The following is a 26,446-nucleotide window of genomic DNA, read 5'->3' on the forward strand; positions in this document are numbered from 1 at the left end:
GCATAGGCAGGATACCGCTGCAGCAGGGACAAGTGGGTCCACCTTTGCAGGGCAGGGTGTGCCCAAGGGGCAGGCCTGTGTTGGTGGAGTGTGCAGGGCCTCTGGAGCAGAGTGAGTGGATCTGCTTCAGTGGGTTGGGGTGTGTGCAGGGGGTAGGACTGCACTAACAGGGTGTGTGGGCCTGAAGGCAGTGGGGCTTGTCAGCTGCAGCAGACTTGTGCTTCTCAAAATAGCAATACAGAGGATCAGCCCCACCTTCCAATGCCTGAAAGAACTGTGTGCTGCCATACCTGGGGCTGGCCCCACCCAGCTACACTACTGAGAGAGCTGACAACAGCCTTGCAGGCTGGAGGCCTATAGCAATTATAAGCCCCTGAGCCTAGCAACCAGTCATGCTGGGGAACTAATCACTTAACAGAAAAACTGCAGAAGGAATATGCTATTAGATCTTCCAGCCATCTGTGCTGGGGTTCCCCATGCCCAATAAAGTGACTGAAACGACCATCGTAGCTGTACACAGCTGAGCATTACAACTAGCTGGCCAGTGGGACAGCCTAGACTTTCCATGCACCTGCAGCAAGAGCAACCCTGCCACAACAGAAGGACACACATAGCCCACACAGGGGACACTCCTAGAACACTTGGAACTGGTGACAAGAGGGAAGCACACTGCTGGGCCTCAGAAGGCATCTCTCACATAAGGCCATGTCTCCAAAATTAGGAGACGTAGCTGATCTATCTAATACAGCGATATAGGCAGAGAGAAAGAGGCAAAATAAGGAGACAAAGGCATATGTTCCAAATAAGGGAACAGGACGAATCCTCAGAACAGGAACTAAACAAAACAGAGATAAACAATCTACCTGATAAAGAGTACAGACTAAGAGTCATGTGGATGCTCATTGATCTTGGGAGAAGAATGGATGAATTCAGTGAGAACTTCAACAAAGAACTGGAAAATATAAAAAAGAACCAATCAGAAATGAAGACTACAATAATGGAAATGAAAAATTCACCAGGGAGAGGGCCAACCCGGTGATGCAGCAGTTAAGTTCACACGTTCCGTTTCAGTGGCCCGGAGTTCGCCAGTTTGGATCCTGAGTACGGATCTATGTACTGCTTGGCAAGCCATGCTGTGACAGGCATCTCACATATAAAGCAGAGGAAGATGGGAATGGATGTTAGCTCAGGGCCAGTCTTCCTTAGCAAAAAGAGGAGGATTAGCAGCAGATGTTAGCTCAGAGCTAATCTTCCTCAAATAAAAGAAAGATATCAAGTACCAAATAGAAATTCTAGAAATAAAAAAAAATTATATATAAAAAAAAATTCACTAGAGGGAATCAATAGCAGAGAAGACGATACAGAAGAATGTATCAGCAAGCTGGATGAAAGACTAGAGGAAATCACCCAAGCTGAACAGATAAAAGAAAAAAGAATTAAAAAGAATGAGGACAGTCTAAGGGACCTCCAGGACAATATCAAGCACACTAACATCGTTTTATAGGTGTCCCAGAAGGAGAAGAGAGAGACAAAGGGGCACAGAATCTATTTGAAGAAGTAATAGCTAAAAACTTTCCTAACCTAAGGAAGGAAACAGACTTCCACCTACAGGAAGCACAGAGAGCACCAAACAAGATAAACCCAAAGAGGCCTGCACCAAGACACATTATAATTAAAGTGTCAAGAATTAAAGATAAAGAGAGAATACTAAAAGCTCCAAGAGAAAGCCAACAAGTTACATACAAAGGAAATCCCATGAGGCTATCAGCTGACTTCTCAGCAGAAACCTTACAGGCTAAAAGGGAGTGGCATGACATATTTAAAGTGCTAAAAGGAAAAAACCTACAGCCAAGAATACTCTACCCAGCAAGGCTATCATTCAGAATGCAAGGAGAGATAAAGAGTTTTCCAGAAAAGCAAAAACTAAAAGAGTTTATCACCAATAAACCAGCCTTACAAGAAATGCTACAGGGACTTAAAGTGGAAAAAGAGATCACAAGGGGACGGCCCTGTGGCCCAGTGGTTAAGGTCATGTGCTCTCCTTCGGCAGCCCAGGGTTTTGCTAGTTCAGATCCTAGGCAAGGCCATGCTGAGGCAGCATCCCACATAGCACAACTAGAAGGACCTACGACTAGAATATACAACTATGTATGGGGCAACAGGAGGGTGCTTTGAAGAAGAAGAAAGAAAGGTAAAAAAAGGATTGGCAACAGATGTTAGCTGAGGTGTTAATCTTTAAAAACAAAAAAAAGAAAGAAAAGACCACAAATAAGAACAAGAAAATTACTGGAAAAAAATCAATAAAATCACTGATAAAAGCAAATACACAGTAAAGGTAGCAGATCAACCACCTACGAAGGTCAAAAGACAAAAGTACTAAAATAATCTATTTCCAGGCTAAGAGGGTAACAGATACACATGCACAAAAAAAAGGTTAAATGTGATATCAAAAACATAAAATGTGGGAGGAGGGTAGTAAAAGAGTAGAGCTTTTTAGCAAGAGGTCAAACTTAAAGAGACAATCACTTAACATAGACTGCTATCTACACAGGTTATTACATATGAACCTCATGGTAATCTCAAATCAGAAACCTATAATAAACACACAAAAAATTAAGAGAAAGGAACCCAAACATAATACTAAAGAAAGCCATCAAACCAAAGGGAAGAGAGCAAGAGAAGAAAAAAGGAACAGAGAAGAACTACTAAAACACCCAGAAAAAAAGTAAGAAAATGGCAATAACTACATACTTATCAAGACCTACTTTAAATATCAGTGGACTAAATGCTCCAATCAAGACAAGAAGTGGCTTATTGGATAAACAAGGAAAAAAGAGACCAATGGTTTTTTGTTACTTGGATTTTAATAGGTAAATCATTGATTTACATACAAGACTGTTTTCCTCTTAAACCTAACTAATACATTCTATTCTGGGTATTAAAACTAATGCCTTAATTTGGTACTTGGCAACAAGGAAGGGACACTGCTGTGTTCTTACTATACACCTTCCAATCACTGTGCAGAAATCTGAAAACACTACTATGTCCCAGAAGGATAGTTACTCTAAGTGACTATATGGCAGAAATACTTTGATAAACAAAACCATTACTTACCAAAACCTCAAAAAGGAGTGCTAGTAGCTTATTATTAGCCATGAAGTTACTGTCCAAAACACCTAAGTTAAACCAACTTCCCAAACAGCGAAAGACCTTCATAAGCATTTTCTCATCCGTTCCTGCTTTTTCTACACAGGTCATCTGAAAAGAAAGAAAAAAAGTTAAAACAAATAATGCCAATCTTTATATTTAAACCATATTACAATCACCTTACAGGTGTAATCATGAGAAGGATGACAATAATAACAGCTAACAGTTAAAAGTGCTTTGTAAGTGACAGACACTGTTCTCAACACTCTTAATTCATTTAGTCCCCGCTAAAACTCCATAGGTAGGTACTATTATTACCTCCACGTTCGCAATTGGGAAGGTGATGTACAGAGAGGTTACAGACTTGCCCAAAGATAGATATATTTCACAAATAACTAGGTTTCTTAGATCCCAGTTCCGCATTAATGTAAACTTACCAATAGAATTGTTCTTAAAGTAATTCTCATCTACACCCTTGATTTTATAGGACAGAAATAAGCTAGTCATACTACTGTATATTGTCCCATAAAAAGGCGATATTTCAACTTCAGCATTAAAATACTCTAGAAAATAATGCCATTCCACAAAAAGTGACACTACCATAAATATGACAGTTTATAAAAGAGGTAAAATGAAAAGTCAGACTAAAACTCACCATTGTTTCCCTTTGCAAACTGTTTTTCTGATGTATATTTTTTCCAAAGTAAAGTGTAATGCAACTCTTTCTGGATAAAGAACGTTTAAAAATAACTTTTGCAGGCAACGGGTTAGAAACATAATTGCCATGGGGTTTGGAAGGCATGGGGGTTATGGAATCCATAATGATCTAAATGCTGACATTTGTACTTCCAGTAGCCATGCTTCCCCTATGTTTGCATACTTATTAATTAGTTTTAATTGCACTGAACTGAATTGAAATGAAGTAAGAAAAAAAGAAAGAAATCCAAGTAAGTTCATGGCAAACCACCCCCACCCTATACTTGAATCTTTGAAACTCTCAATGTTAACTCACCACACAATTGCTTGGCCTTTTTGCCTCCTGAATGACATTTCAATTTAATAAGGCATGATGTTTACAAATGGAAGGATTTGACTGTACATTCTAATTACTGAGTCAAACTCAATAACAGAATTTTGGAAAAACCTTACATCTAAAAGTAGTTTCTCTGAAGAGAACAAATTCTGTTAATTAAATCAAATATACAATAAAGCTTCAAAACTAAGAGTTATCTTTAGTCCCTCTTTGAGAACTATATAATTTAAAACACTATCTCTTAAAGTAAGGCCTCAAAAGCTGAAAGATAAATGCCAGAAGACCTGGCCAGTAAAAATACAGCAGAGGTAAATAAAGAATTGCTCTTGGATTAACAAAATGGAGAAAAATATTAGAGGATAGGCTCAGTTCAGCTATAGAGCAAGATGAATAATACTAAAAACTTCAAAAAGTTCAATGCAATATTTAAGAATGGGTCCATTTGAATAGCCCACAAAAGTATCATACTGACAAGAAGATGAGATTGAATAGAAACATTAAAGAGAATGTAAGGGAAATAAATGAAAACGGTTTTAAGAGGCCTTTGGCATTGCTACTACAGCCAAATATCTATTTTTCTTGACAATTCTGGACTAATTTCGTTCTCTGGGTTCTATAACGTGACAAGCTACATGACAAGATTATAGACATTTTTAAGTACCAAAGGGATATATTTTTCAGATTTCATCACAAGTCAGACTGTCACTTGTTGTCAATTATAATGAAGTGCTAAGTCAAGCAAGTGCCTTGGAAGCCCAAGTGGCTGCTACACCAGACCAATGTGGCAGTAATGATGACTGTAAGAACTGTAGTGTTGGCTGGATTCTTTTGAGTTCATTTGAGTGCTGTTACAAAAAGCAAATGACAAGCTCAGCTCCGTTAACTCTTAGCTCAAGTCACAGTCTGAGAACCAGAGAGCTTCCGTAACATCTCTAAAAGTAGCTCTTATTTTTTGTACCTACAGGGCTAGGGTGCTGAAACTTATATATAAAATTTAATTGTGTGGCTTGCTGAATTACAAGTAACAGTTGAATTTACAGTCTCAGTAAGTTTCTCATGTGAAAGTCAGGAAATTGAGTGGTAAAGAATGGGATTCTGAAACTTGGAATGGAGACATCAGGTTGGACCTTAATGAAACTGATAACCTTTTTTTTTAAATGGAAGACATACACTTTATTTTCTTTTTTTTGTAAAGATTGGCACCTGAGCTAACAACTGTTGCCAATCTTCTTTTTTTTTCCTTGCTTTATCTCCCCAGATCCCCCCAGCACACAGTTGTATACCTTAGTTGCAGATCCTTCTAGTTGTGGCATGTGGGACGCTGCCTCAATGTGGCCTGATGAGCAGTGCCATGTCCATGCCCAGGATCTGAACCGGCGAAACCCTGGGCCGGCGCAGCAGAGCGCGTGAACTTAACTGCTCAGCCACGGGGCTGGCCTCGAAACTGATAATCTTGAACCCCTAAGCCACTCTTACCAGTGGAAGTAGCCTGCCTTCCAGTATCTGAGAAGACTAGCCTTCCTCAGCTTGAAAGCCTTGTAATAACCTCATCTGAGACAAAAGCCTTGAAAGGGGAGGCTCACTCTCTTCAAGACCCCCCTTAACCATCTTCTGTGCCACCCATAACTAGGGTCAAATCTCAGCATGTTCCAGGGGCATGGGTACATACAGGAGGAAATACTTTATACACCAAGAGAATCACAAAACTTTGCCAATAGGTATCTGAAGAAACCTGGGAAACATATGTGAGAGCTGATTGACTCTAAGGGTGTCAGACCCAAGCAGGCTGAATATAACACTAAATTGAGCCAAACTCATTGATATGAATGTACTTCCTAGAGATTCTGGATTTAATGAGTATATGGAGTCTCTGGGAAGGGGGAATATCACTGGCAGGAATATCATGATGCAAATATCTAGGATTTTGGAGCAAATCTATGCTGTCTGCTGAAGGTCGCTAGTCTCCTTTTGAGAAGCAGCTTCTGGCTTGCTACTGGGCTTTGGTAGACACTGAACATCTAACCATGGCACACCAGGTGATCACATGGCCTGGGTTTCCCATCACAAACTGAGTATTGCCTGAACTACCTAGCCATAAAGTTGGGCAAGCGTAGCAGCAACTTGTGATCAAATGGAAATGGTACATAAGAGACTGACTTCAGGAAGATCTGCAAGGTACAAGAAAGTTGCATGCACAGACGGCTCAGATTCCTTTGACACCAACTCTTCTTGCATTGATTCATCCCCCTCAATCCATGCCCACGGCCTCCTGGAGTATTCCTTATGACCAGATAACTGAAGAAGAAAAAACTCAAGCCTGGATTACAGATGGATGGGCGCAATATGCTGGTACCACCCGCAGGTAGACAGCTACAGCATTACAGGCCCACTCAGGGGCTGTAGTGAAGGACAGTGGTTTAAAGAAAATCCTCTTAGTGGGCAGAACTTCAAGCAGTATATTTGGTTGTCCGCTACATCTGGAGTGACAGATGACCAGAAATATGGATCTACACTTATTCATGGAAATTTGTCAACAGTTTGGATGAATGATTAGAGATTTGGAAGACTGGTGACAAGGAAGTCTGAGGGAGAGGTATATGAATGGGCACAGACTACGGATATATTTCTGTCCTATGAGAATACTCACAAAAGGGCATCCACTATAGAGGAACTTCTCAACGACAGATGGACAAAATGACAAACTCTAGGATGTCAGCCTCCTTCCCCAGCTACTCAGTGCTGGCTCAATGGGCTCATAAACAAAGTGGACATAGTAGCAGGGATGGAGGCTACACATGAAATCAACATGGGTCTCCACTTACTGAGGCTTAAGTGGTTAACACTACTGATAAATGTCTACTCCGACAACAGCAGAGACCAAAAATGAGTCCCCAGTACAGCACATTCCCTTTGGGGACAAGGTTGATTGATTACATCGGACTTCCATCATGGAGGAAGCAGAGATTTGTGTTTACAGGAATAGACTCATATTCTGGATATAGATTTGCCTTCCCTACTTGTAATGCTTCTGCCAGCACAATCATTCACAGACTAACAGAATCCCGTTATCTAACTACCATGACATCATATCTAATCAAGGAACTTATATCAGAGTAAAGGAGGTACATTAATGGGCAACTTTGGTCTCTGTTGTTATGGAGATCTTGGTCCCCAGGGAAGGAATGCTTCTATCAGGAAACATAAAAGTGATTCCAGTGAATTGGAAGATAAGACCACCATTTAGACAACTGGGCTTCTTATGCCACTGAGCCAACAGGAAAAAAAGGGGTTAATCTACAGGCTGGAGTAATTGATCCCAATTACCAGAAAAATTGTGTTGCTTCTATACAATGGAAGCAAGGAGTTCTTGGTCTGGAAACCAGGGAATTCTCTAGGGAGCCTCTTAGTACTTCCATGCACAATAGTAAAAGTTAAGGGAAAACTACAGAAGCAACAACCAAAGACAGGAGGATGATTTAGAGCTCAAGCCTCTAAACAGCTTTCTTGGGCTTCCTGTAAAGCAGACTTCCAGCAAGTACAAGAAGAGAGATTTTCAGCACGTGTGAGAAAACAGATTTTCGGCAGCACGCAGCACCACACATGGCTATGGCCCCTCCAACAGGGTCTGGATCTCAGCCCTGGGAGAAGGATGAACTCTTCCTTCCTTCCTTGGAAACTCTATCACAGCCTTGGGGTTAAGGACTGCTCCTTGTATCTGTTTTATTTCCATATTCTTTAGAGCATTCTTTACTCATTATTAGGCAATCCCTCATAACTGTAACCTCCTGTTATAGTTAATCATTCTTCATATTAAACGTTCCCACAAATTACTAGGTGGTTTGTCTCTCCTGATTGGACCCAGACTAATACTAAAAGGAACCAAGAATTCTAGATCTGGGGCAAGAAGGTAATAAGATGAGTGTTAGTCATCTTTTTGTGTTAGGAAGCAAAGAAGTGCTCCAGTGGCCAAAGTTATAACATTTTAAGCATCAAAAGAATGATTTTAGTGGAGAGCCTAAATCAGTGAAAATCCATGTATCCATAATACTCCATAAACAGAAAGCCAGAACCCCAGCAACATTTGAGGCAGCTTTAAAACAAATCCTTATTGTGAAAACAGGAAATTAAAAAAGAATTAAGAGGGGCTGGCCCCGTGGCCGAGTGGTTAAGTTCACGCGCTCCGCTGCAGGCGGCCCAGTGTTTCGTTGGTTTGAATCCTGGGCGTGGAGATGGCACTGCTCATTAAACCACGCTGAGGCAGCGTCCCACATGCCACAGCTAGAAGGACCCACAACGAAGAATATACAACTATGTACCGGGAGGCTTTGGGGAGAAAAAGGAAAAAAAATAAAATCTTTAAAAAAAAAAAAAAGAATTAAGATTTATCCTGCCTTTCTAATAGGAACTCAGAAGAATGCAAACTAATATATATGTAGAAGGAATGAGAGAATTAGTAAAACATTATTTTGCAAACCACAATGAAATTATTAAGGCAAGGATTATCAACTAGAATTTAAAACCATTAGGCAAAAGGTTCGTATGGAATTGGACATCTGTAAAATAATAAACTACCATCATATAAATCACATTATATTACAAAGGGGAAAAAAAACTTTATAAACAGAAGAACGAGACTGTCATCATCCTAATCCAGTCAATCCTGGCATCACTAATAGAAGGTCAACCAAAAAGTATTTATCTTCTGATAAAATGCAGCATAAAGTACCTATGATGTATTGGAGTCGAAAAAGTATAACCTTTTAGTACTGATTCATCAAGGCTTTCAGTCTTTCTTAACTAGGGTTCTGGGAAAGAATTAATTCCTGCAGAAAATGATTTGAGTGACTACTTTGTCGATTATCCTATGGATGGTATATAGCTAGACCATTATCAATGCATAGGAGAGAATTCATTACATACAATGGATGTCTTAGGACATTAAGGTTTAATTCTCTTGAGGAATCTCTACTGAGAAAGGCTGCTTTGGATATAACCTCCAATTAGAGGAATTATAGAGAACAGAAAAACAAGCTAAATGAAATAAAAACAAGGCAACCGGAAATTCCAGAAGGTTAAGATATTCTATAAAACAAGTGGCCCAATCTCCTCAACAAATCCAGTGTCATTTTGAAAAATGAAGAGGAAGAGCGACTGTGATTAAGAGTCATAAGAACCTGATACAAGACATGGTTCTAGACTGGATATTAATTTGGAAAAACGCTGCAAAGCACAGTCTGGGACCAACTTGGGAAATGGGGATATGCTCTGGTTATTTATTAGATGATATAAAAATTTACTGAAATGGAAAGATAAAACTGGATAACTGAAAAAGGAAGCTGCAGAAGGGAAGGCAGAGTAAAATCTCAGCTGGATTTAGAAAATCTGTACATATGTTAATAGAGGATATGTACTAAAGGGTTATTTAACAGCATAATCTCCAGATGGTTTGACTATAACTGCTTGTCTATATTTTCTAATTTTCTATACTACCTCTTTAAAATAAACAGTTAATTGAAAAACATTTAACTTAACAGAATAATTTCCCAATGAATTTCTAATACCAAACTGAACACAATTTGAAGCAAAATTTTGTTTTTTCAAATAAAAGTTCTATGATCCTGAAGTATTGAAAAAAAACCCTGAAAAATAATCTACTATAACCACATTATTGAGAAAACTGAGCTGGATTATAAAGACATAAAAATGAGATGTGGGCTAGATAATCAATTTAATATCACAAGTTCAGGAACCAGCAAATATTTTCTGTGAAGGGTCAGACAGTAAATAGTTCAAGCTTTGCAGACCATAAAGTTCCTGTGAAAACTACTCAATTCTGCTGTTAGCCCAAAATTATGGACATGGACAATACGTAGCTGAATGGGCATGACTGTGTTCCAATAACATTTACAAACATAGGTGACCAGCCCAGAGACCATAAATTTACCCTCCTAATCTAGAGCATTAAAATTTCCACTTAACTGAAAAGACGTAATCACATTTAACTCTTTTTTAAAAGATAGTGGAGTATTAGCCAATCTCTAATTGTGATATTGCTCAAAGATCAAGTAAAGTCCTATACACCTCCCCATCAAAATTTCAATCCATTCTTAAGCAAGGATACTCTCTTTAAGTAAATTTACACACACTTCCCTTAGCATGGTCCTTCATCAAAAGCTGACAGCTTGTATCATGAAGTAGTAGAAGAGCAAGGGATATGTAATCAGAAGGCCCAAGTTCAAATTCTGAATTAGCAGTTGTGTAATTCTAAAGCCTTTTTGGGGGGGGAGGAGGGGGTGAGGAAGATTGGTCCTGAGCTAACATCTGTTGCCAGTCTGCTTCCCTTTTTCTTTTTTTTTTCCTCCCCACAGCCCCAGCACATAGTTGTATACCCTAGTTGTAAGTCCTTCTAGTTCTTCTATGTGAGATGCCACCAAAGCATAGCTTGATGAGCAGTGTGTAGGTCAGCGCCCAGGATCCAAACTGATGAACCCCAGGCCACTGAAGTGGAGCATGTGAACTTAACCATTATGCCACCAGGCCAGCCCCCTAAAGCTTGTTTCTTATTCATAAAATGGAAATAACATCAACCTCACATTTACTTAGAAGTTCAAAAAGTATGGTTTCTGAATGTATTTTTGAATTGTGAAGTGTTATATAAATGCCATACTTGTCAAATTTTGCAAAGAAGCTATTTCACAATAGTGCAATTGAATTACAAAATAACCACTATGGCTTTTTGCCCCTAGGCAGCAGCTTAGTATTTCAAATTTACTCACCAATAAAGATACCACTGTACTAGAGTAGAAGGCCAAATCTTCTATAATTTCTGTGCGACGGTTAGCTCCAATCCGTAAGGAACGACTATGTACTTCTTCAGGTAACACTGTAAGGATCTCCAGCAGAAAAGGCAGAGAAGTTACATCATTGCTATATCTGAAAAAGAAAATGTGAGAAATAGATGTTATCTAGAGTCAGAAAATACACAATCACATAAGAAAAACACAACAGCCATCAGAATAACCAATGATAACAAAAGTAGCATTCTTACTACAGTTAAAGGGGAGAAAAAAACAGATGTAATTTTTTGGAAATCAAAATTTCAACCTGCATAATCTTTGATCCAGCAATTCCACTTCCAAGAATTTATCTCTCAGAAAAATCTCACATATACATGCAAAGTATACAAAGGTGCACTGCAGTACTTTTTTATAATAGCAAAAATACTGGGAAAACATAAAGGTGCTCTGTAATTAGTATAAAAAAGGCTAAAGACAGTTGTACAATAGAACATGCACAGCCATTACAGTAAGTGAGATATCTATGTTATAACATGAATAGATGCCCACAGCATACTAAATGACAAAATGAGTGAATACATAGGTATATGTATATTAAAACATACATGCACTTATTTATTTTAAAATGCTTAAAGGAAAGTCTGGAAGGCTATTTAGCCAAGCATTAACAGTGGTGACTTATGAAATATAGGAAAAAGGAGAGAGGAAGGTGTTCTCTTTTTACTTGAATAGCTTCCATACTGTTAGAATTTTTTCAAGGAGCAAGTCTCAATATTCTTAATAAAAATTTTCTTAAAACAAGAAATAAACTATTCACATAAAGGCTTTAATGACACACTATAGTTGCAGGTAAAAAGGACATCCACTTTCTTCAAAATAAGTTTCTCAGCAAATGCTAAAATGCAAGCAAATATCAAGATTATTTGCCAAGACCATGAGGAAATACTTTATTCAAAGTAGCAGTCTCCATATATCTAAAAATAATATTGTCCCTTTGATAGACATGAAAACAAACCCCAACTAGTAAGAACGTATATTCATAATGACTTTCAATTTAATATAACATTAAACATTTTGACAACATTTTTACAGAACTGTGGATACGTCAGTTGGTGGGAGTGATCCACAAAGCAATAAAGGACTTTGCTGCAGTTAATTCAAGGAATGTGTAAGTGTGTGTGTAAATTATGAGGATCTTTTATGTAGTCCCACATGACATATTTCTGTAGTATTTAAATTTTAAATGATTTTCTTCTAATCGAACAAAATTTAATAATAAATAATTCTATGTTAAGGGTTTGGGGAAATGGTCCAAATGTTTAGCTATTGCTAACAAATTTCTCTGTAAGTTAATAGTAATTCCAAATGCTAGCATACAGTCAATACAAGTACTTACTTTTCCACCAATGTTTGTACACATCCCTTCCAGGAAGGCATCTGTAGGGCAAGGTCTGCTATTGCTAAAGCCAGCTGAATAAGAAGAGATTAAATAAATGAATAGAACAGATGAACAGAGTTACCATAATATTAAATGGAAAAAAAAGAAACTAAAGTTCTTCCAAACAACATGACAACTAAGACTGACAACCCCCTCCTCCCCCCACCCCCACAACTATATATATCATGTAAACTCTTCTGGGCTAGCTATAAATTGCTAGGATTTAAAAGTTTAACTTTTAAAAATGAAGAAAAAAACAAAACCAAAAAGTAGTCAGAACAGACTATAGATTTTCCTCAGACTACATCAATACTTACTTTTATTTGGCAATACCATAGAACTTCATGGATAAATTATACTTTGCAATAAGGCCAAAGCTACTGACAAAGTCAGCCCTTTGACTCACTCCTCAAGTAATGGATTGCCATTTCCCTTCTCTTTCCATTTTTCATCTTGAAGCCTTACGCAAAAGCCTCCTTCCTCTTCAAGGGCACTTCTATGCCAGGCAGAGAACATGTGTAAGAATACATTCACTGAAGCTTCCAGTTTCCTTCCCTTTCTAACTTACCTCCCTGTCTAAGGGGGAGATGTCAGATACTCTAGTTCGCCGTTTCATTCATGAGACTTTTACTAGCCAATCGGTCTAGAAAGGATTTTTTAAAAATGCAACTATGTAGACCTCTGACCCAAGACAATGTAGTTTTTTTTTTTATCATCTGCAATTTTAATGTGAGGGGGGCGGGGCAGGGCGGCAACTGCCTATCTGTGTAAACCTACACTCACCTACCTCCCCCACTTCTGGTATTTAGGTTAGTTTGAAATCAAATGAACTTTAAGACTAAGACAAAAGATTTAAATTTTCACTTTCTAGCCACTTAGAAGAATATAGCAATGAGTCTGTAATAAAGTTAACATTACTTCCTGCGGCCAAGCAATGTCAATCAAAATTAACTTCATAAATCCAAATGGTCTTACAAATTTCCCTAAAGCGAAGCACAGGATTTACCTGCGTTACAATGACAGGTGACAAGTCTTTCAAGTTCTGGATATGGGTTAGTAATGAGTCCCGTAAAGAGGCATGAGAGTCTGTGGGGAGCTCATAAAATGAGGTCTGAATCTTCATTTTCATGGTCTGTGCAGCAAAATAGCATGATTCCACATCCTGTCGGATCTGTAACAATTGATCTGAAATCTCCCACGCATGGACCTGAAAGTAGATCAGACAAAAATGTCTTAGAGACGACTTTTCTACATAATTTCAATGCCATACAACCTCAATACATATATAACCATATTTGGGCTGATATATAATAAAACAAAAATATGAGAAGCTAAAACACCCATTAATTCAGCCAATACTTCAACTATATATTTATAGGCCCTGTTCAACAAAAGTATTACCTAAAATCTCCTGATTCATTCTAGGAAGGCATTGAGAGTTATCAACTGCATCAATAGATCTAATCTTGCTGACTAGAATCATTAACAGCGTAGGGGGTAGAGTAAGAAGAAAAGTATTCCAGAAATTTCTACTAAAACTAAAATGTCACTGTGTAACTCCAAACCCCTATCTACAGGTGGATGTTTCCTCTCTTTTCCACTTAAAATAAGCTTTGTTCACTCTGAGAATTGAGTCTGGAAGCTATTTTAATATATCCTATAAATAGGAGACTATATTTCATATTGGTCTCAATAGGCCTACATTTCAATCTGCAGTTCCTGAATAAAACAGCAGGAAAACAATCTTCACATGATTCAATTATTTTCTGATGTATTTATATTTGGCAAAGTGCTATACATGTTACTAAAATAATTTTCACAGGAAAATATATTTATATATGGAAATAATATACAGAACAAAAGCATAGAATTTGGTCTCTAACAGCTAATCAGAGTTATAAAAGGGAGTAGTCCTATTACGAAAGATAACTCTGGGAACAAAATTGTGCAGTACACAGTAGGTAACTAATTAACTGACAAATTCTAATCCAATTCTACTCAAAACTGCCTGTTCACCAGAGAAGGCTAAAATGGGCTGGCAATAATGAACTGAAAAAACTTTTCAATCTCAATTCAGGAACAGAGCCAACTGTGAAGAGAGATCACACAGACTTACTTAGTCAATTTCTTATGAAGATAGAACACTTTGCAAGTTATACATAATAATTCTTCAATATCTTTCCAAAGATAAACAAGAAATCAAGGAAAAGAAAGAGGTAGAATAAATGGTCTGTACAAGTTCCCAAAGTAAACTGAAAATAGAGACCTTAAAATTCACAATGATAGGCTTATTGACATAAAACTTAGCTTTAAATCAAATAATAAATTGGTGGAAAATAAGCATGAAAAACTAGGTTCCCTGCAGATAAAACATATTTTATTAATTTCTTGTACCTTTCACTCCTGGCATATCACAAAACATCTTCCAGGCCACAAAGTTTTTAGCCATTCATTATCTAACCAATAATCTAAATACGTCTATGATTTAATAGGCCATCAAAATTTATTTTGCTCAGTGCCAGCCCCATGCCCAAGTGGTTAAATGCTTTTACTCTGCTTTGGCGGCCTGGAGTTCCCAGGTTCAGATCCTGGGCACAAACGTACACACTGCTCATCGAGCCATACTGAGGTAGCATCCCACATACCAATAAATAGAGGAAGATTGGCACAGATATTATATTAGCTCAGGGGCAATCTTCCTCAAGCAAAAAGAGGAAGACTAGCAACAGATGCTAGCGCAAGACAAATCTTCCTCACAAAAAGAAGAAAAAATATACTTTGCACAAACTGATATTTTTAAAAATAATAGCAGAAAGATTCTATGAAGCCTCAAAATCTGCAGAAAAGCCCTTATAAAAACAGAGGAAGTCAAAACAATAAAAACGATTTCTTTTTGGGGAACTGGTAAACATGGGGCAGGGATGCAAAGGAGATTTATTTTTCAAGGACCTTTAATAATGTCTGAATATTTTTTTAACATGTCCTTTGAAACTGCCTTTAAAAATAAAGACGAAGTGACGTCAGCATCATGGTGGTGTGAGCTCTCCAGGTAATCTCCCCCCTCCACCATACAACGAAAAAGCCATTCATACTCCAACACAGGACATACAAACACAACACGAAAGACATCTGAGACACCCAAGGAGCCATACAATGGAGGGTGGAGACAAGGGAGCCCCCCTCAGAGGAGGTGGAATGGGATAAGAGAAAACTTCACTCCCTGCCCAAAAGACTGGGAGCCGGGACACAGGCAGCGTCTGAGAGGGAATGAACAGGGGGAAGGCACGTTCCTTAACAGGAACATCAAAGATCCCCACCTCGCAGCCTAGGGGAAAGCCCCTACCAAGGTGGAAGCTAATGTGGGGGTGACCTCATCAAGTCAACACCCCAGGAGAGCAGATAGTGAGGGCAAAGCGAGAAAACCCTGAGAGAATGTAGAAGAAAGCACCCCTCCCCGCAACCTGCCCAGGGCTAGCTCCAGTGCCTGGGATCTTGGCGAACACAGAGGGCTCAGAATGCAAAGCTAGTGACATCCACCCAGTGGCAATGGGCATAACTGTAACCAAATAATACCACAATGCCCAAAAACAGAGGCATTCCTTCTAACAGGATCAAAAAATACATTACATCTCCAGCCCAGAAAGAAAATGACAAGGACTCAGAAATCAGTCCTGAGGACACAGAAATATGTAATCTAAATGATAGAGAATTCAAAACAGCTGTCATCAAAAATCTCAATGAGTTAAAAGAGAACATAGAGAAATAATTCAGCAAGTTCAGGAGCTACTTCACAACCGATTGAAACTATAAAGAAGAATCAATCAGAAATAATGGAGATGAAAGACACATGGAAGAGATAAAACAAAATATGGAATCCCTGAATGCTCGAGCAGACAACACAGAAGAGCGAATCAGCATAATCAAGGACAGACATCCTGAAATGCTCTAGATAGAGGAGAAAGAACTAAGACTAAAAAGAAATGAAGAAAGTCTCTGAGAAATGTCCAACTCAGGAAATGCAACTTAAGAATTTTAGGGATTCCACAGGGAGAAGAGAAGGAGAATGGAGCAGAAAGCTTGTTCAAAGAAACAATAGCAGAGAATTTCCCAAACACAGGGAAAGGGATGGAAATCCATGTGGAAAAGGCTACTAGATCTCCTAAATATGTCAATGTAAAAACACCTACTGCAAGGCATATAGTAGTGAAATGGCAAAAGTGAATGACAAAGAAAAAATACTGAGGGCAGCAAAGCAGAAGAAAATAGCCTAGAAAGGAACCCCTATCAGGCTTTCAGTGGATTTTTCTTCAGAAACCTTACAGGCTAGGAGAGACTGGAATGATATATTCAAATATCTGAAGGACAAAAACTTTCAGCCAAGAATATTCTATGAAGCAAAAATATCCTTCAGATATGATGGAAAAATAAAAACTTTCCCAGATAAACAAAAGCTACGGGGGGCTGGCCCCGTGGCCGAGTGGTTAAGTTCGCGCGCTCCGCTGCAGGCGGCCCAGTGTTTCGTTGGTTCGAATCCTGGGCGCGGACATGGCACTGCTCATCAAACCACACTGAGGCAGCGTCCCACATGCCACAACTAGGAGGACCCACAATGAAGAATATACAACTATGTACTGGGGGGCTTTGGGGAGAAAAAGGAAAAAAATAAAAAAAATAAATAAAAAATAAATAAAAAAACAAAAGCTACGGGAGTTCATAGCAATGAGAGCCCCCCTACAAGAAATCCTCAAGAAGGTCCTCATACCTGGGGTGGGGGGGGGTGGAGGGAGAAAAGGTTTAGAAAGCATAGAGTAAGAAGATAAATAGATAGACAAAAATCAGAAAATTGTAGCTATACATCAGAACAGGTTAGCAAATACTCAAGAAAAGTATTAAAGATAAAGGTAAAGGGAAGGAAAACACCAAAAACAGATAATCTTGTCATTTTAACCACAAACTCACAACACATGATGGAATAAGATGTGAGAAAAACAACTTAGGAGGGGAGGAGGAAAAGGAGTGAAGTGGTTTAGTCTAAGGAATAAGAGGCCATCAGAAAATGGACTATCTTATACATGAGATTCTGAATATAAACCTCATGATAACCACTAAACAAAAACGCAGGACAGACAAATAATAAATAAGGAGAAAACAAAGAAACAACATAAAAAACTACATAACTCAACTGGTAGACCAAAATACACAGGACGAGAAACAAACGAAATGCAGGACAACTGGAAAACAAGCGATAAAATGGCAGCATCAAGCCCTCATATATTGATAATCATCCTAAACATAAACGGATTGAATTCTCCAATAAAAATACACAAAGTGGCGGGATGGATTAAAGAGCGAGACCCAACAATATGCTGCCTCCAGGAAACATATCTCAGCTCCAATGACAAACACAGGCTCAGAGTGAAGGGACACAAGAACAATACTCCAAGCTAATGCAAACAAAATAAAGCAGGTGTCACAACACTTCTATCAGACAAAGTAGACTTCAAGATAAGACAGATAAAGAGAGACAAAGGGGGCAGTATATAATGATCAAAGGGACACTCCACCAAGAAGACATAATACTTATAAATATCTATCCACCCAACACAGGAGCACAAAAGCACATAAAGCAACTATTAACAAACCTAAAAGGAGATCTTAATAGCAACACCGTAATAGTAGGGGACCTCAACACTCCACTCACATGAATGGATAGATCATCCAGACAGAAAATCAACAAGGAAACAGAATTAAATGAAAAGCTAGACCAGCTGCACATAAGAGACATATAGACAACACCATATCCAAAAACAGCAGAACATACATTCTTCTCAAGCGCACAAAGAACATTCTCAAGGACAGACCATATGTTGGGAAACAAGGCAAGCCTCAATAAATTTAAGATTGAAATAATAACAAGCATCATTTCCAATCACAATGCTATGAAGCCAGAAATTAAGTACAGAAAAAACACTGAGAAAGAGACAAAGATGTGGAGACTAAACAACATGCTATTGAACAAGAAATAGATCAATGAAGAAATTAAAGGAGTAATCAAAAAATATCTGGAGACAAATGAAAATGAAAACATACCATACCAACTCATATAGGATGCAGCAAAAGCCGTATTAAGAGGGAAATTCATCGCAATACAGGCTCACCTTAACAAACAAGAAAAATCCCAAATAAGTACTCTCAAACGACACCTAATTGAATTAGAAAAAGGAAGAACAAACAAAGCCCAAAGTCAGCAGAAGGAGAGAAATAATAAACATCAGAGCAGAAATAAATGCTATTGGAACAAAAAAGGCTGTAGAAAGGATCAATGAAATGAAGAGCTGGTTCATTGAGAAGATAAACAAAACTGACAAACCCCTAGCCAGGCTTACAAAGAAAAGACAGAAAGCTCAGATAAGTAAAATTAGAAATGAAAGAGGAGAAATAACAATGGATACCAGTGAAGTACAACAGATTATAAGAGAATACTACGAAAAGCTATATGACAACAAAAATTCTTAGACTTTTACAACCTCCCAAAGCTGAATCAAGAAGAAATAGATAATCTGAACAGACCAATCACAAGGAAAGAGATTGAAACTGTAATCAAAAGCATCCCAAATAATAAAAGCCCAGGACCAGATGGCTTCCCTGAAGAATTCTACCAAACTTTCAGAGAGGATTTAATACCTATCCTTCTCAAGCTATTCCAAAAAATTAGGGAAGATGGAATGCTTCCTAATACATTCTACAAGGCCAACATCACTCTGATACCAAAGCCTGACAGGGACAACACAAAAAAGGAAAACTGCATGAACATAGATGCAAAAATCCTCAACAAAATATTGGCAACGCAAATACAGCAATACATCAAAAAGATCATACATCACGATCAAGTGGGATTTATACCAGGGACACAGAGATGACTCAACAGCCGCAAACCAATCGATGTAATACACGACATTAACAAAATGAGGAATAAAAACCAAATGATCATCTCAATAGACGCAGAGAAAGCATTTGACAAGATCCAACAGCCACTTATGATAAAAACTCTTAACAAAATGGGGACAGAAGGAAATTATCTCAACACAATAAAGGCCATATAAGACAAACCCACAGCTAATATCATACTCAATGAGGAAAAACTCAATGCCATCCCTCTGAGAACAGAAACAAGACAAGAATGCCCACTATCAGCACTCTTATTCAACAGAGTACTGTTTGGGAGGTTTGGGCCAGAGCAATTAGGCAAGAGAAAGAAATAAAAGGAATTCAAATAGGAAGCAAAGAAGTGAAACTGTCACTGTTTGCAGACAACATAATCTTATATATAGAAAACCCCAAAGAATCCACGGGAAAACTATTAGAAACAATTAACAGGGGCTGGCCTGTGGCCAAGTGGTTAAGTTCACAGGTTCTGCTTCAGAAGCCCAGGGTTTCGCTGGTTCGGATTCTGGGCACAGACATGGCACTGTTCATCAGGCCACACTGAGGCAGCGTTCCACATAGCACAATCAGAGGTACTCCACATAGCACAACCAGAGGCACTCCACATAGCACAACCAGAGGCACTCATAACTAGAATATCCAACTATGTACTGGGGGGCTTTGAGGAGACAAAGAATTAAAAAAAAGGAAAATTGACAAGAGATGTTGGCTCAGGTGTCAACCTTTTAAAAAAAAAGAAATAATTAACAACTACAGTAAAGTTGCAGGGTACAAAATCAACTTACAAAAATCAGTTGCATTTCTATACTCTAATAACAAACTTATGGAAAGAGAACTCAAGAATACAATTCCATTTACAACAGCAACAAAAAGAGTAAAGTATTTAGGAGTAAATTTAACCAAGGAGGTGAAGGACTTATACAATGAAAACTATTAAGACATCATTGAAACAAATAGATGATGACATAAAGAGATGGAAAGAGATTCCATGAACATGGATTGAATAACATAAGAATAAACATAGTTAAAACGTCCATATTACCCAAAGCAATCTACAGATTCAATGCAATCCCAAACAAAATCCCAATGACATTCTTCACAGAAATAGAGCAAAGAATCTAAAATTTATATGGAACAACGAAAGACTTCAAACAGCACAGCAATCCTGAGAAAAAAGAACCAAGCTGGAGGCATCACAATCCCTGACTTCAAAATATACTACAAAGCTATAGTAATCAAAACAACATGGTACTGGCACAGAAACAAACATACAGATCAGTGCAACAGAACTGAAAGCCCAGAAATAAAACCACACATCTACAGACAGCTAATCTTCAACAAAGGAGCCAAGAACATAAAATGGAGAAAACATAGTCTCTTCGATACATGGTGTTGGGAAAACTGGACAGCCAAAAGAATGAAAGTAGACCATTATCTCACACCATACACAAAAATAAACTCAAAATGGATCAAAGATTTGAAGATAAGTCCTGAAACCATAAAACTCCTGGAAGTTAACAAAGATAGTGGACTCTTTGAAATCGAACTTAAAAGGATCTTTTTGAATACCATGTCTTCTCAGACAAGGGAAACAAAAGAAAAAATGAACAAATGGGACTTCATCAGACTAAAGAGCTTCTGCAAGGCAAAACAAACTTGGAGCAAAACAAAGACAACCCATCAACTGGGAGAAAACATTTGCAAATCATGTATCAGACAAGGGGTTAATCTCCATAATATATAAAGAACTCACACAACTGAACAACAAAGAAACAAACAGCCCAATCAAAAAATGGGCAGAGGATATGAACAGACATTTTTCCACAGAAGATATACAGATGGCCAATAAACACATGAAAAGATGTTCAACATCACAAATCATCACAGAAATGCAAATCAAAATTACATTAAGATACCACCTTATGCCTGTTAAATGGCTATAATCACTAAGACTAGAAATAACAAATTTTGGGGAGGGTGTGAAGAAAAGGGAATCCTCATCCACTGCTGGTGGGAAGGCAAACTGGTGCAGCCACTACGGACAACAGTATGGAGATTCTTCACAAAACTAAAAGTCGAAATACCATATGACTCAGCCATTCCACTACTGGGTATCCAGCCAAACAACTTGAAATCAACAACTCAAAGTAACATATATATGTACCCCTATGTTCACTGTAGCACTATTCTCAATAGCCACGACATGGAAACAATCCAAATGCCCATCGACCAACGATTGGATAAAGAAGATGTGGTGTGTGTATATATATATATATATATATATATACACACATACACAATGGACTACTACTCAGCCATAAAAAAGACACAATCACCCACTGGGAACAACATGGTTGGACCTGGAGGGAATTATGCTAAGTGAAATAAGCCAGACTGAGAAAGACAAACACCAGATGATTTCACTCATATGTGGAAAATGAACAAACACATAGACAAAGAAACCACTTCAGTGGTTACCAGGGGAAGGGGGCTGTGGAGTGGGCAGAGAGGGTAAAGGGGAGCATTTATGTGGTGACAGACAAGAAATAATGTACAACTGAAATTTCACAATGATGTAAACTATTATGAACTCAATAAAAAATTTGTTGAAAAAATAAAGATGGATTTGTATTCTTAATATGGAAAGCTCTCTAAGATAGACAATGAAAAAACAAAGGTGCAGATCTTGTAACAACCTTTTTGTAACAATTTAAATTACAAGCATACCTCATCTTATTGCGCTTTGCTTTACTGCACTCTGCAGATACTGAATTTTTCACAAGATCCTCACCAAGAAAAAGATTAAGATGGGGCCGGCCCTGTGGCCGAGTGGCGAAGTTCACACACTCTGCTTCAAGAGCCCAGGGTTTCGCTGGTTCAGATCCTGGGTGCAGACATGGCACAGCTCATCAAGCCATGCTGAGGCAGCATCCCACATGCCACAACTAGAAGGACTCACAACTAAAAATACACAACCAGGGCCGGCCCGGCCCAGTGGAACAGCGGTTAAGTGTGCACATTCCGCTTCCGTGGCCTGGGGTTCACCAGTTCAGATCCCAGGTGCGGACATGGCACTGCTTGGCAAGCCATGCTGTGGCAGGCATCCCACATATAAAGTAGAGGAAGATGGGCACAGATGTTAGCTCAGGGCCAGTCTTCCTTAGCAAAAAGAGGAGGATTGGCAGTAGTTAGCTCAGGGCTAATCTTCCTCAAAATATAAAAAAATTTAAAAGGAATTTTTAAAAAAAAAAAAGAAAAAATACACAACTATGTACTGGGGGCTTTGGGGAGAAAAAGGAAAAATAAAATCTTAAAACAAAAAAAGATTATGACTTGCTGAAGGCTCAGATGATGGTTAGCAATAAACTATTTTTTAATTAAGACACGTACATTATTTTTTAGACATAAGACTATTGCACACTTAACAGACTACAGTATAGTGTAAACATAACTTTTATATGCACTGAGAAACCAAAATAATTTGTGTGACTCACTTAATTGCAATATTCCCTTTATTGTGGTGGTCTGGAACCAAATCTGCAATATCTCCAAGGTATCCCTGTACACATACTTTTTTAGAAAGTGTAGTGAAGCTTTTTAACACAGAAGAGTTAGTTTTATACTCCATATGCTCCTTAAACAACCTCAAGCTACTGTGCTCATAACATTTATCAGGTGTTTCAACTTTGCATTTATCACACTAGCTGGCATTACACCAATTTTCCAGCCAAAACCAAAGACAAAAGATGAATTAAATACAAAAAAGAACTTCTCTGAAGACACCAAAACTACCAAGATTGTTAGAACATGAGGCCACAGATTCCACAGACAGGGACTGGAAGAGCAGAGAGTTCAACCCATTATTTGGCTCCACTTTTTCCCTCAAGGTACTTGTGTATTTGAATGTGGAAGACAAGAGGCTTAAGAAGCTTAAGAGTTTTGGGCAGTCTCACTAGACTGGGGAGATGAAAACTGGAATTCAGAGCCTGCCAAGGAAGAGGGGGCCTAGTAAATACTCTAGTAACAGGAAATATACCTCAAAAAGACTTCTCCAGGACAGAACAGATGTTAGGCCACAAAACAAGTCTTAATAAACGTAGAAAGACTGAAATCATAGAACATATCTTTTCCAATCACAGTGAAATGAAACTAGAAATACCAGAAGAAAAACTGGAAAATTCATATGGAAAAAAACCTGGAAAATATGTGTAAATTAAATAACATACTCTTAACTGTACACCAACAAGTCAGATAATCTATGTGTCCAGAAATGGACACACTCTTAGAAACATACAATGTACCAAGACTGAATCAAGAATAAATAGAAAATCTGAACAGACAATATTACTATAACTACAGTCATGCAACATTTAACAGCAGGAATACATTCTGAGAAATGCATCGTTAAGTGATTTCGTCATTATGCAAACATCACAGAGTGTACTTACACAAACCGAGACAGTATAGCCTACTACACACCCAGGCTATATGGTACTAATCTTATGGGAAGACCATCATATATGCGATCTGTCATTGACAAAAACATAGTTATGCAGCACATAACTGTAGTAAAGATTGAATGAGTAATCAAAAACCTCCCAACAAAGAAAAGCTCAGCATCAGATGGCTTTACTGGTGAATTCTATCAAACATTTAAAGAAGAATTAACACCAATCCTTCTCAAACTTCCAAAAACTTGAAGAGGCAGAGGGAACATTCCTAATTCATTCTATGAAGCCAGCATTCCTCTGACACCAAAGCCAGACAAAGATACTATGAGAAAAGAAAACTAAAGACCAATAGCCCTTATAGATACTGATACCAAAAAAACCTTAACAAAATAACAGCAAGCTGAATTCAACAGTACAGTAAAGGATTATACACCATAACCAAGAGGGATTTATTCATGGAATGCAAGAGTGGTTCAATATATAAAAACCGAACAATATAATACAGTATATTAACAGAATGAAGAACAAAAACACATAAACAATTGATGCCCAAAAAGCATCTGACAAAATTTAACACCCTTTCATGATAAAGACACTCAACAAACCAGGAAAAGAAGGAAACTATCCCAACGTAATAAAGACCATACATGAAAAACCCATAACAAACATCTTACTCAATGATCAAAGACTGAAAGCTTTTCAAAACTCTAAGATCAGGAACAAGACAAGGATGCCCACTTTTGCCACTTCTATTCAACATAGTTGAACAGTTCTAGCCAGAGCAAGTGGGCAAAACAAATAAAAGGCATCCAAATTGGACAGGAAGAGGTGAAATGATGTCTGCTCCCATATGACAATCTTATATATGGAAAACTCTAAAGATTCCAAAAAAACCTGTTAGAACTAATAAAGGAATTCAACAAAGTTGCAAAATACAAAATCAACATCCAATAATCAGTTGTTTTCATACACTAACAAAGAACATCCTCAAAAGGAAATTAAGAGAACAACTGCATTTACAATAGCATGAAAAATAACAAAATACTCATGAATAAAGCAAGGAGGCAAAAAGACTTGTACATTGAAAACTACAAAACACTGTTGAAAGAAATTAAAGACACCAATAAATGGAAAGACATTCTGTGTTCAAGGATTTGAAGACTTACTATTGTTTCAGTACTAACCAAAGTGATCTACAGATTCAATGCAATCCCTATCAAAATCCCAATGATGGGGCCAGCCCCAGTGTCCTAGTGGTTAAGTTCAGCATGCTCAGCTTTGGCAGTCTGGGTTTGGCTCCCAGGTGCAGACCTATAGTGCTCTGTTAGCAGCCATGCTGTGCTGGTGGCCCACATACTAAAAAATAGAGAAAGATTGGCATGGATGTTAGCTCAGGTGTGGACCTACACCATTGGTCAGCCATGCCGTAGCAGTGACCCACATACAAAATAGAGGAACACTGGGGGCTGGCCCGGTGGCACAGCAGTTAAGTTCACACGTTCCACTTTGGCAGCCCAGGGTTCGCTGGTTCGGATCCCATATGCGGACATACGCACTGCTTACCAAGCCATGCTGTGGCAGGCATCCCACATACAAAATAGAGGAAGATGGGCACAAATGTAAGCTCAGGGCCAGTCTTCCTCAGCAAAATGAGGAGAATTAGCTTAGGGCTAATCTTCCTCAAAAAGGAAAAAAAAAAAAAAGAGGAAGACGGATACAAATGTTAGCTCAGCGCTAAACTTCCACAGCAAAAAAACCCCCACAAAACAAAACACAAAAACCCACTCATACAACTCAAAAACAACAAAAACCAAACAACTGAATTAAAAAATTGGCAAAGGAATTGAATAGACATTTCTCCCAAAAGATATACAAATGGCTAATAAGCACATGAAAAGATGTTCAACATCACTAATCATAGTGAAATGCAAATCAAAACCACAATAAGATACTACCTCACTCTTTAGGATAGCCACTATCAAGAAAAAAAAAAACAAGTGTTGGTGATGATGTGGAGAAACTGGAACTATGTGCATTGTGGGTGGGAATGTAAAATGGTGCAGGCACTATGGAAAACAGTAGGGCAGTTCCTCAAAGAATGAAAAATAAAATTACCATGTGATCCAGCAACTCCACTTCTGGGTATATACCCAAAACAACTGAAAGCAGGGGCTCAGATATTTACACACCAATGATAATAGCAGCATATTTCACAACAGCCAAAAGTTGAAAGCAACTCAAATGTTCATTGATAGATAAATGAATAAACAAAATGTGGCATATACATACAGTGGAATAATATGCAGCCTTAAAAAGGAAGTACTATTACACGCTACAACATGAATGAACCTCGAAGACATTATGGTAAGTGAAATAAGCCAGATGCGAAAGGATACATAGCGTATGATTCCACTTACATGAGGTATCTAGAATAGCCAAATTCACAGTGACAAAGTTAGAATTTTGGTCACCAGGGGTTGAAGGATGGGGATAATGGGGAGAGTTACAATTTAACAGGTACAAAGTTTCAGTTGGAGAAGATGAAAAAATTCTGGAGACAATTGTGGTGAAGGCTGTACAGCAATGTGAATGTACTTAATGTCACTGAATTGTACACTTAAAAATAGTTAAAATA

The 26,446-nt window shown here is 38.2% G+C and overlaps 1 protein-coding gene across 5 annotated transcripts in view; it reads right to left on the bottom strand.

Annotated features, from left to right (window-relative positions):
* TNPO3 (transportin 3) overlaps nt 1-26,446 on the bottom strand; it is an 87,804-nt gene that overhangs the window by 41,197 nt on the left and 20,161 nt on the right. For all 5 annotated transcript variants that reach the window (XM_070513141.1, XM_014854328.3, XM_070513137.1 and 2 more), the window contains 4 exons: nt 13,422-13,622; nt 12,374-12,447; nt 10,957-11,113; nt 3,115-3,258 (listed from right to left, as the gene is read on the bottom strand). In XM_070513141.1, coding sequence (XP_070369242.1) covers nt 3,115-3,258; nt 10,957-11,113; nt 12,374-12,447; nt 13,422-13,544 — 498 coding nt within the window. In that variant the 5' untranslated portion in view covers nt 13,545-13,622. The remainder of the gene's footprint in view (nt 1-3,114; nt 3,259-10,956; nt 11,114-12,373; nt 12,448-13,421; nt 13,623-26,446) is intronic.

This window comes from Equus asinus, chromosome 1, assembly GCF_041296235.1.
Source record: "Equus asinus isolate D_3611 breed Donkey chromosome 1, EquAss-T2T_v2, whole genome shotgun sequence".
Classification (NCBI taxonomy): domain Eukaryota; kingdom Metazoa; phylum Chordata; class Mammalia; order Perissodactyla; family Equidae; genus Equus; species Equus asinus.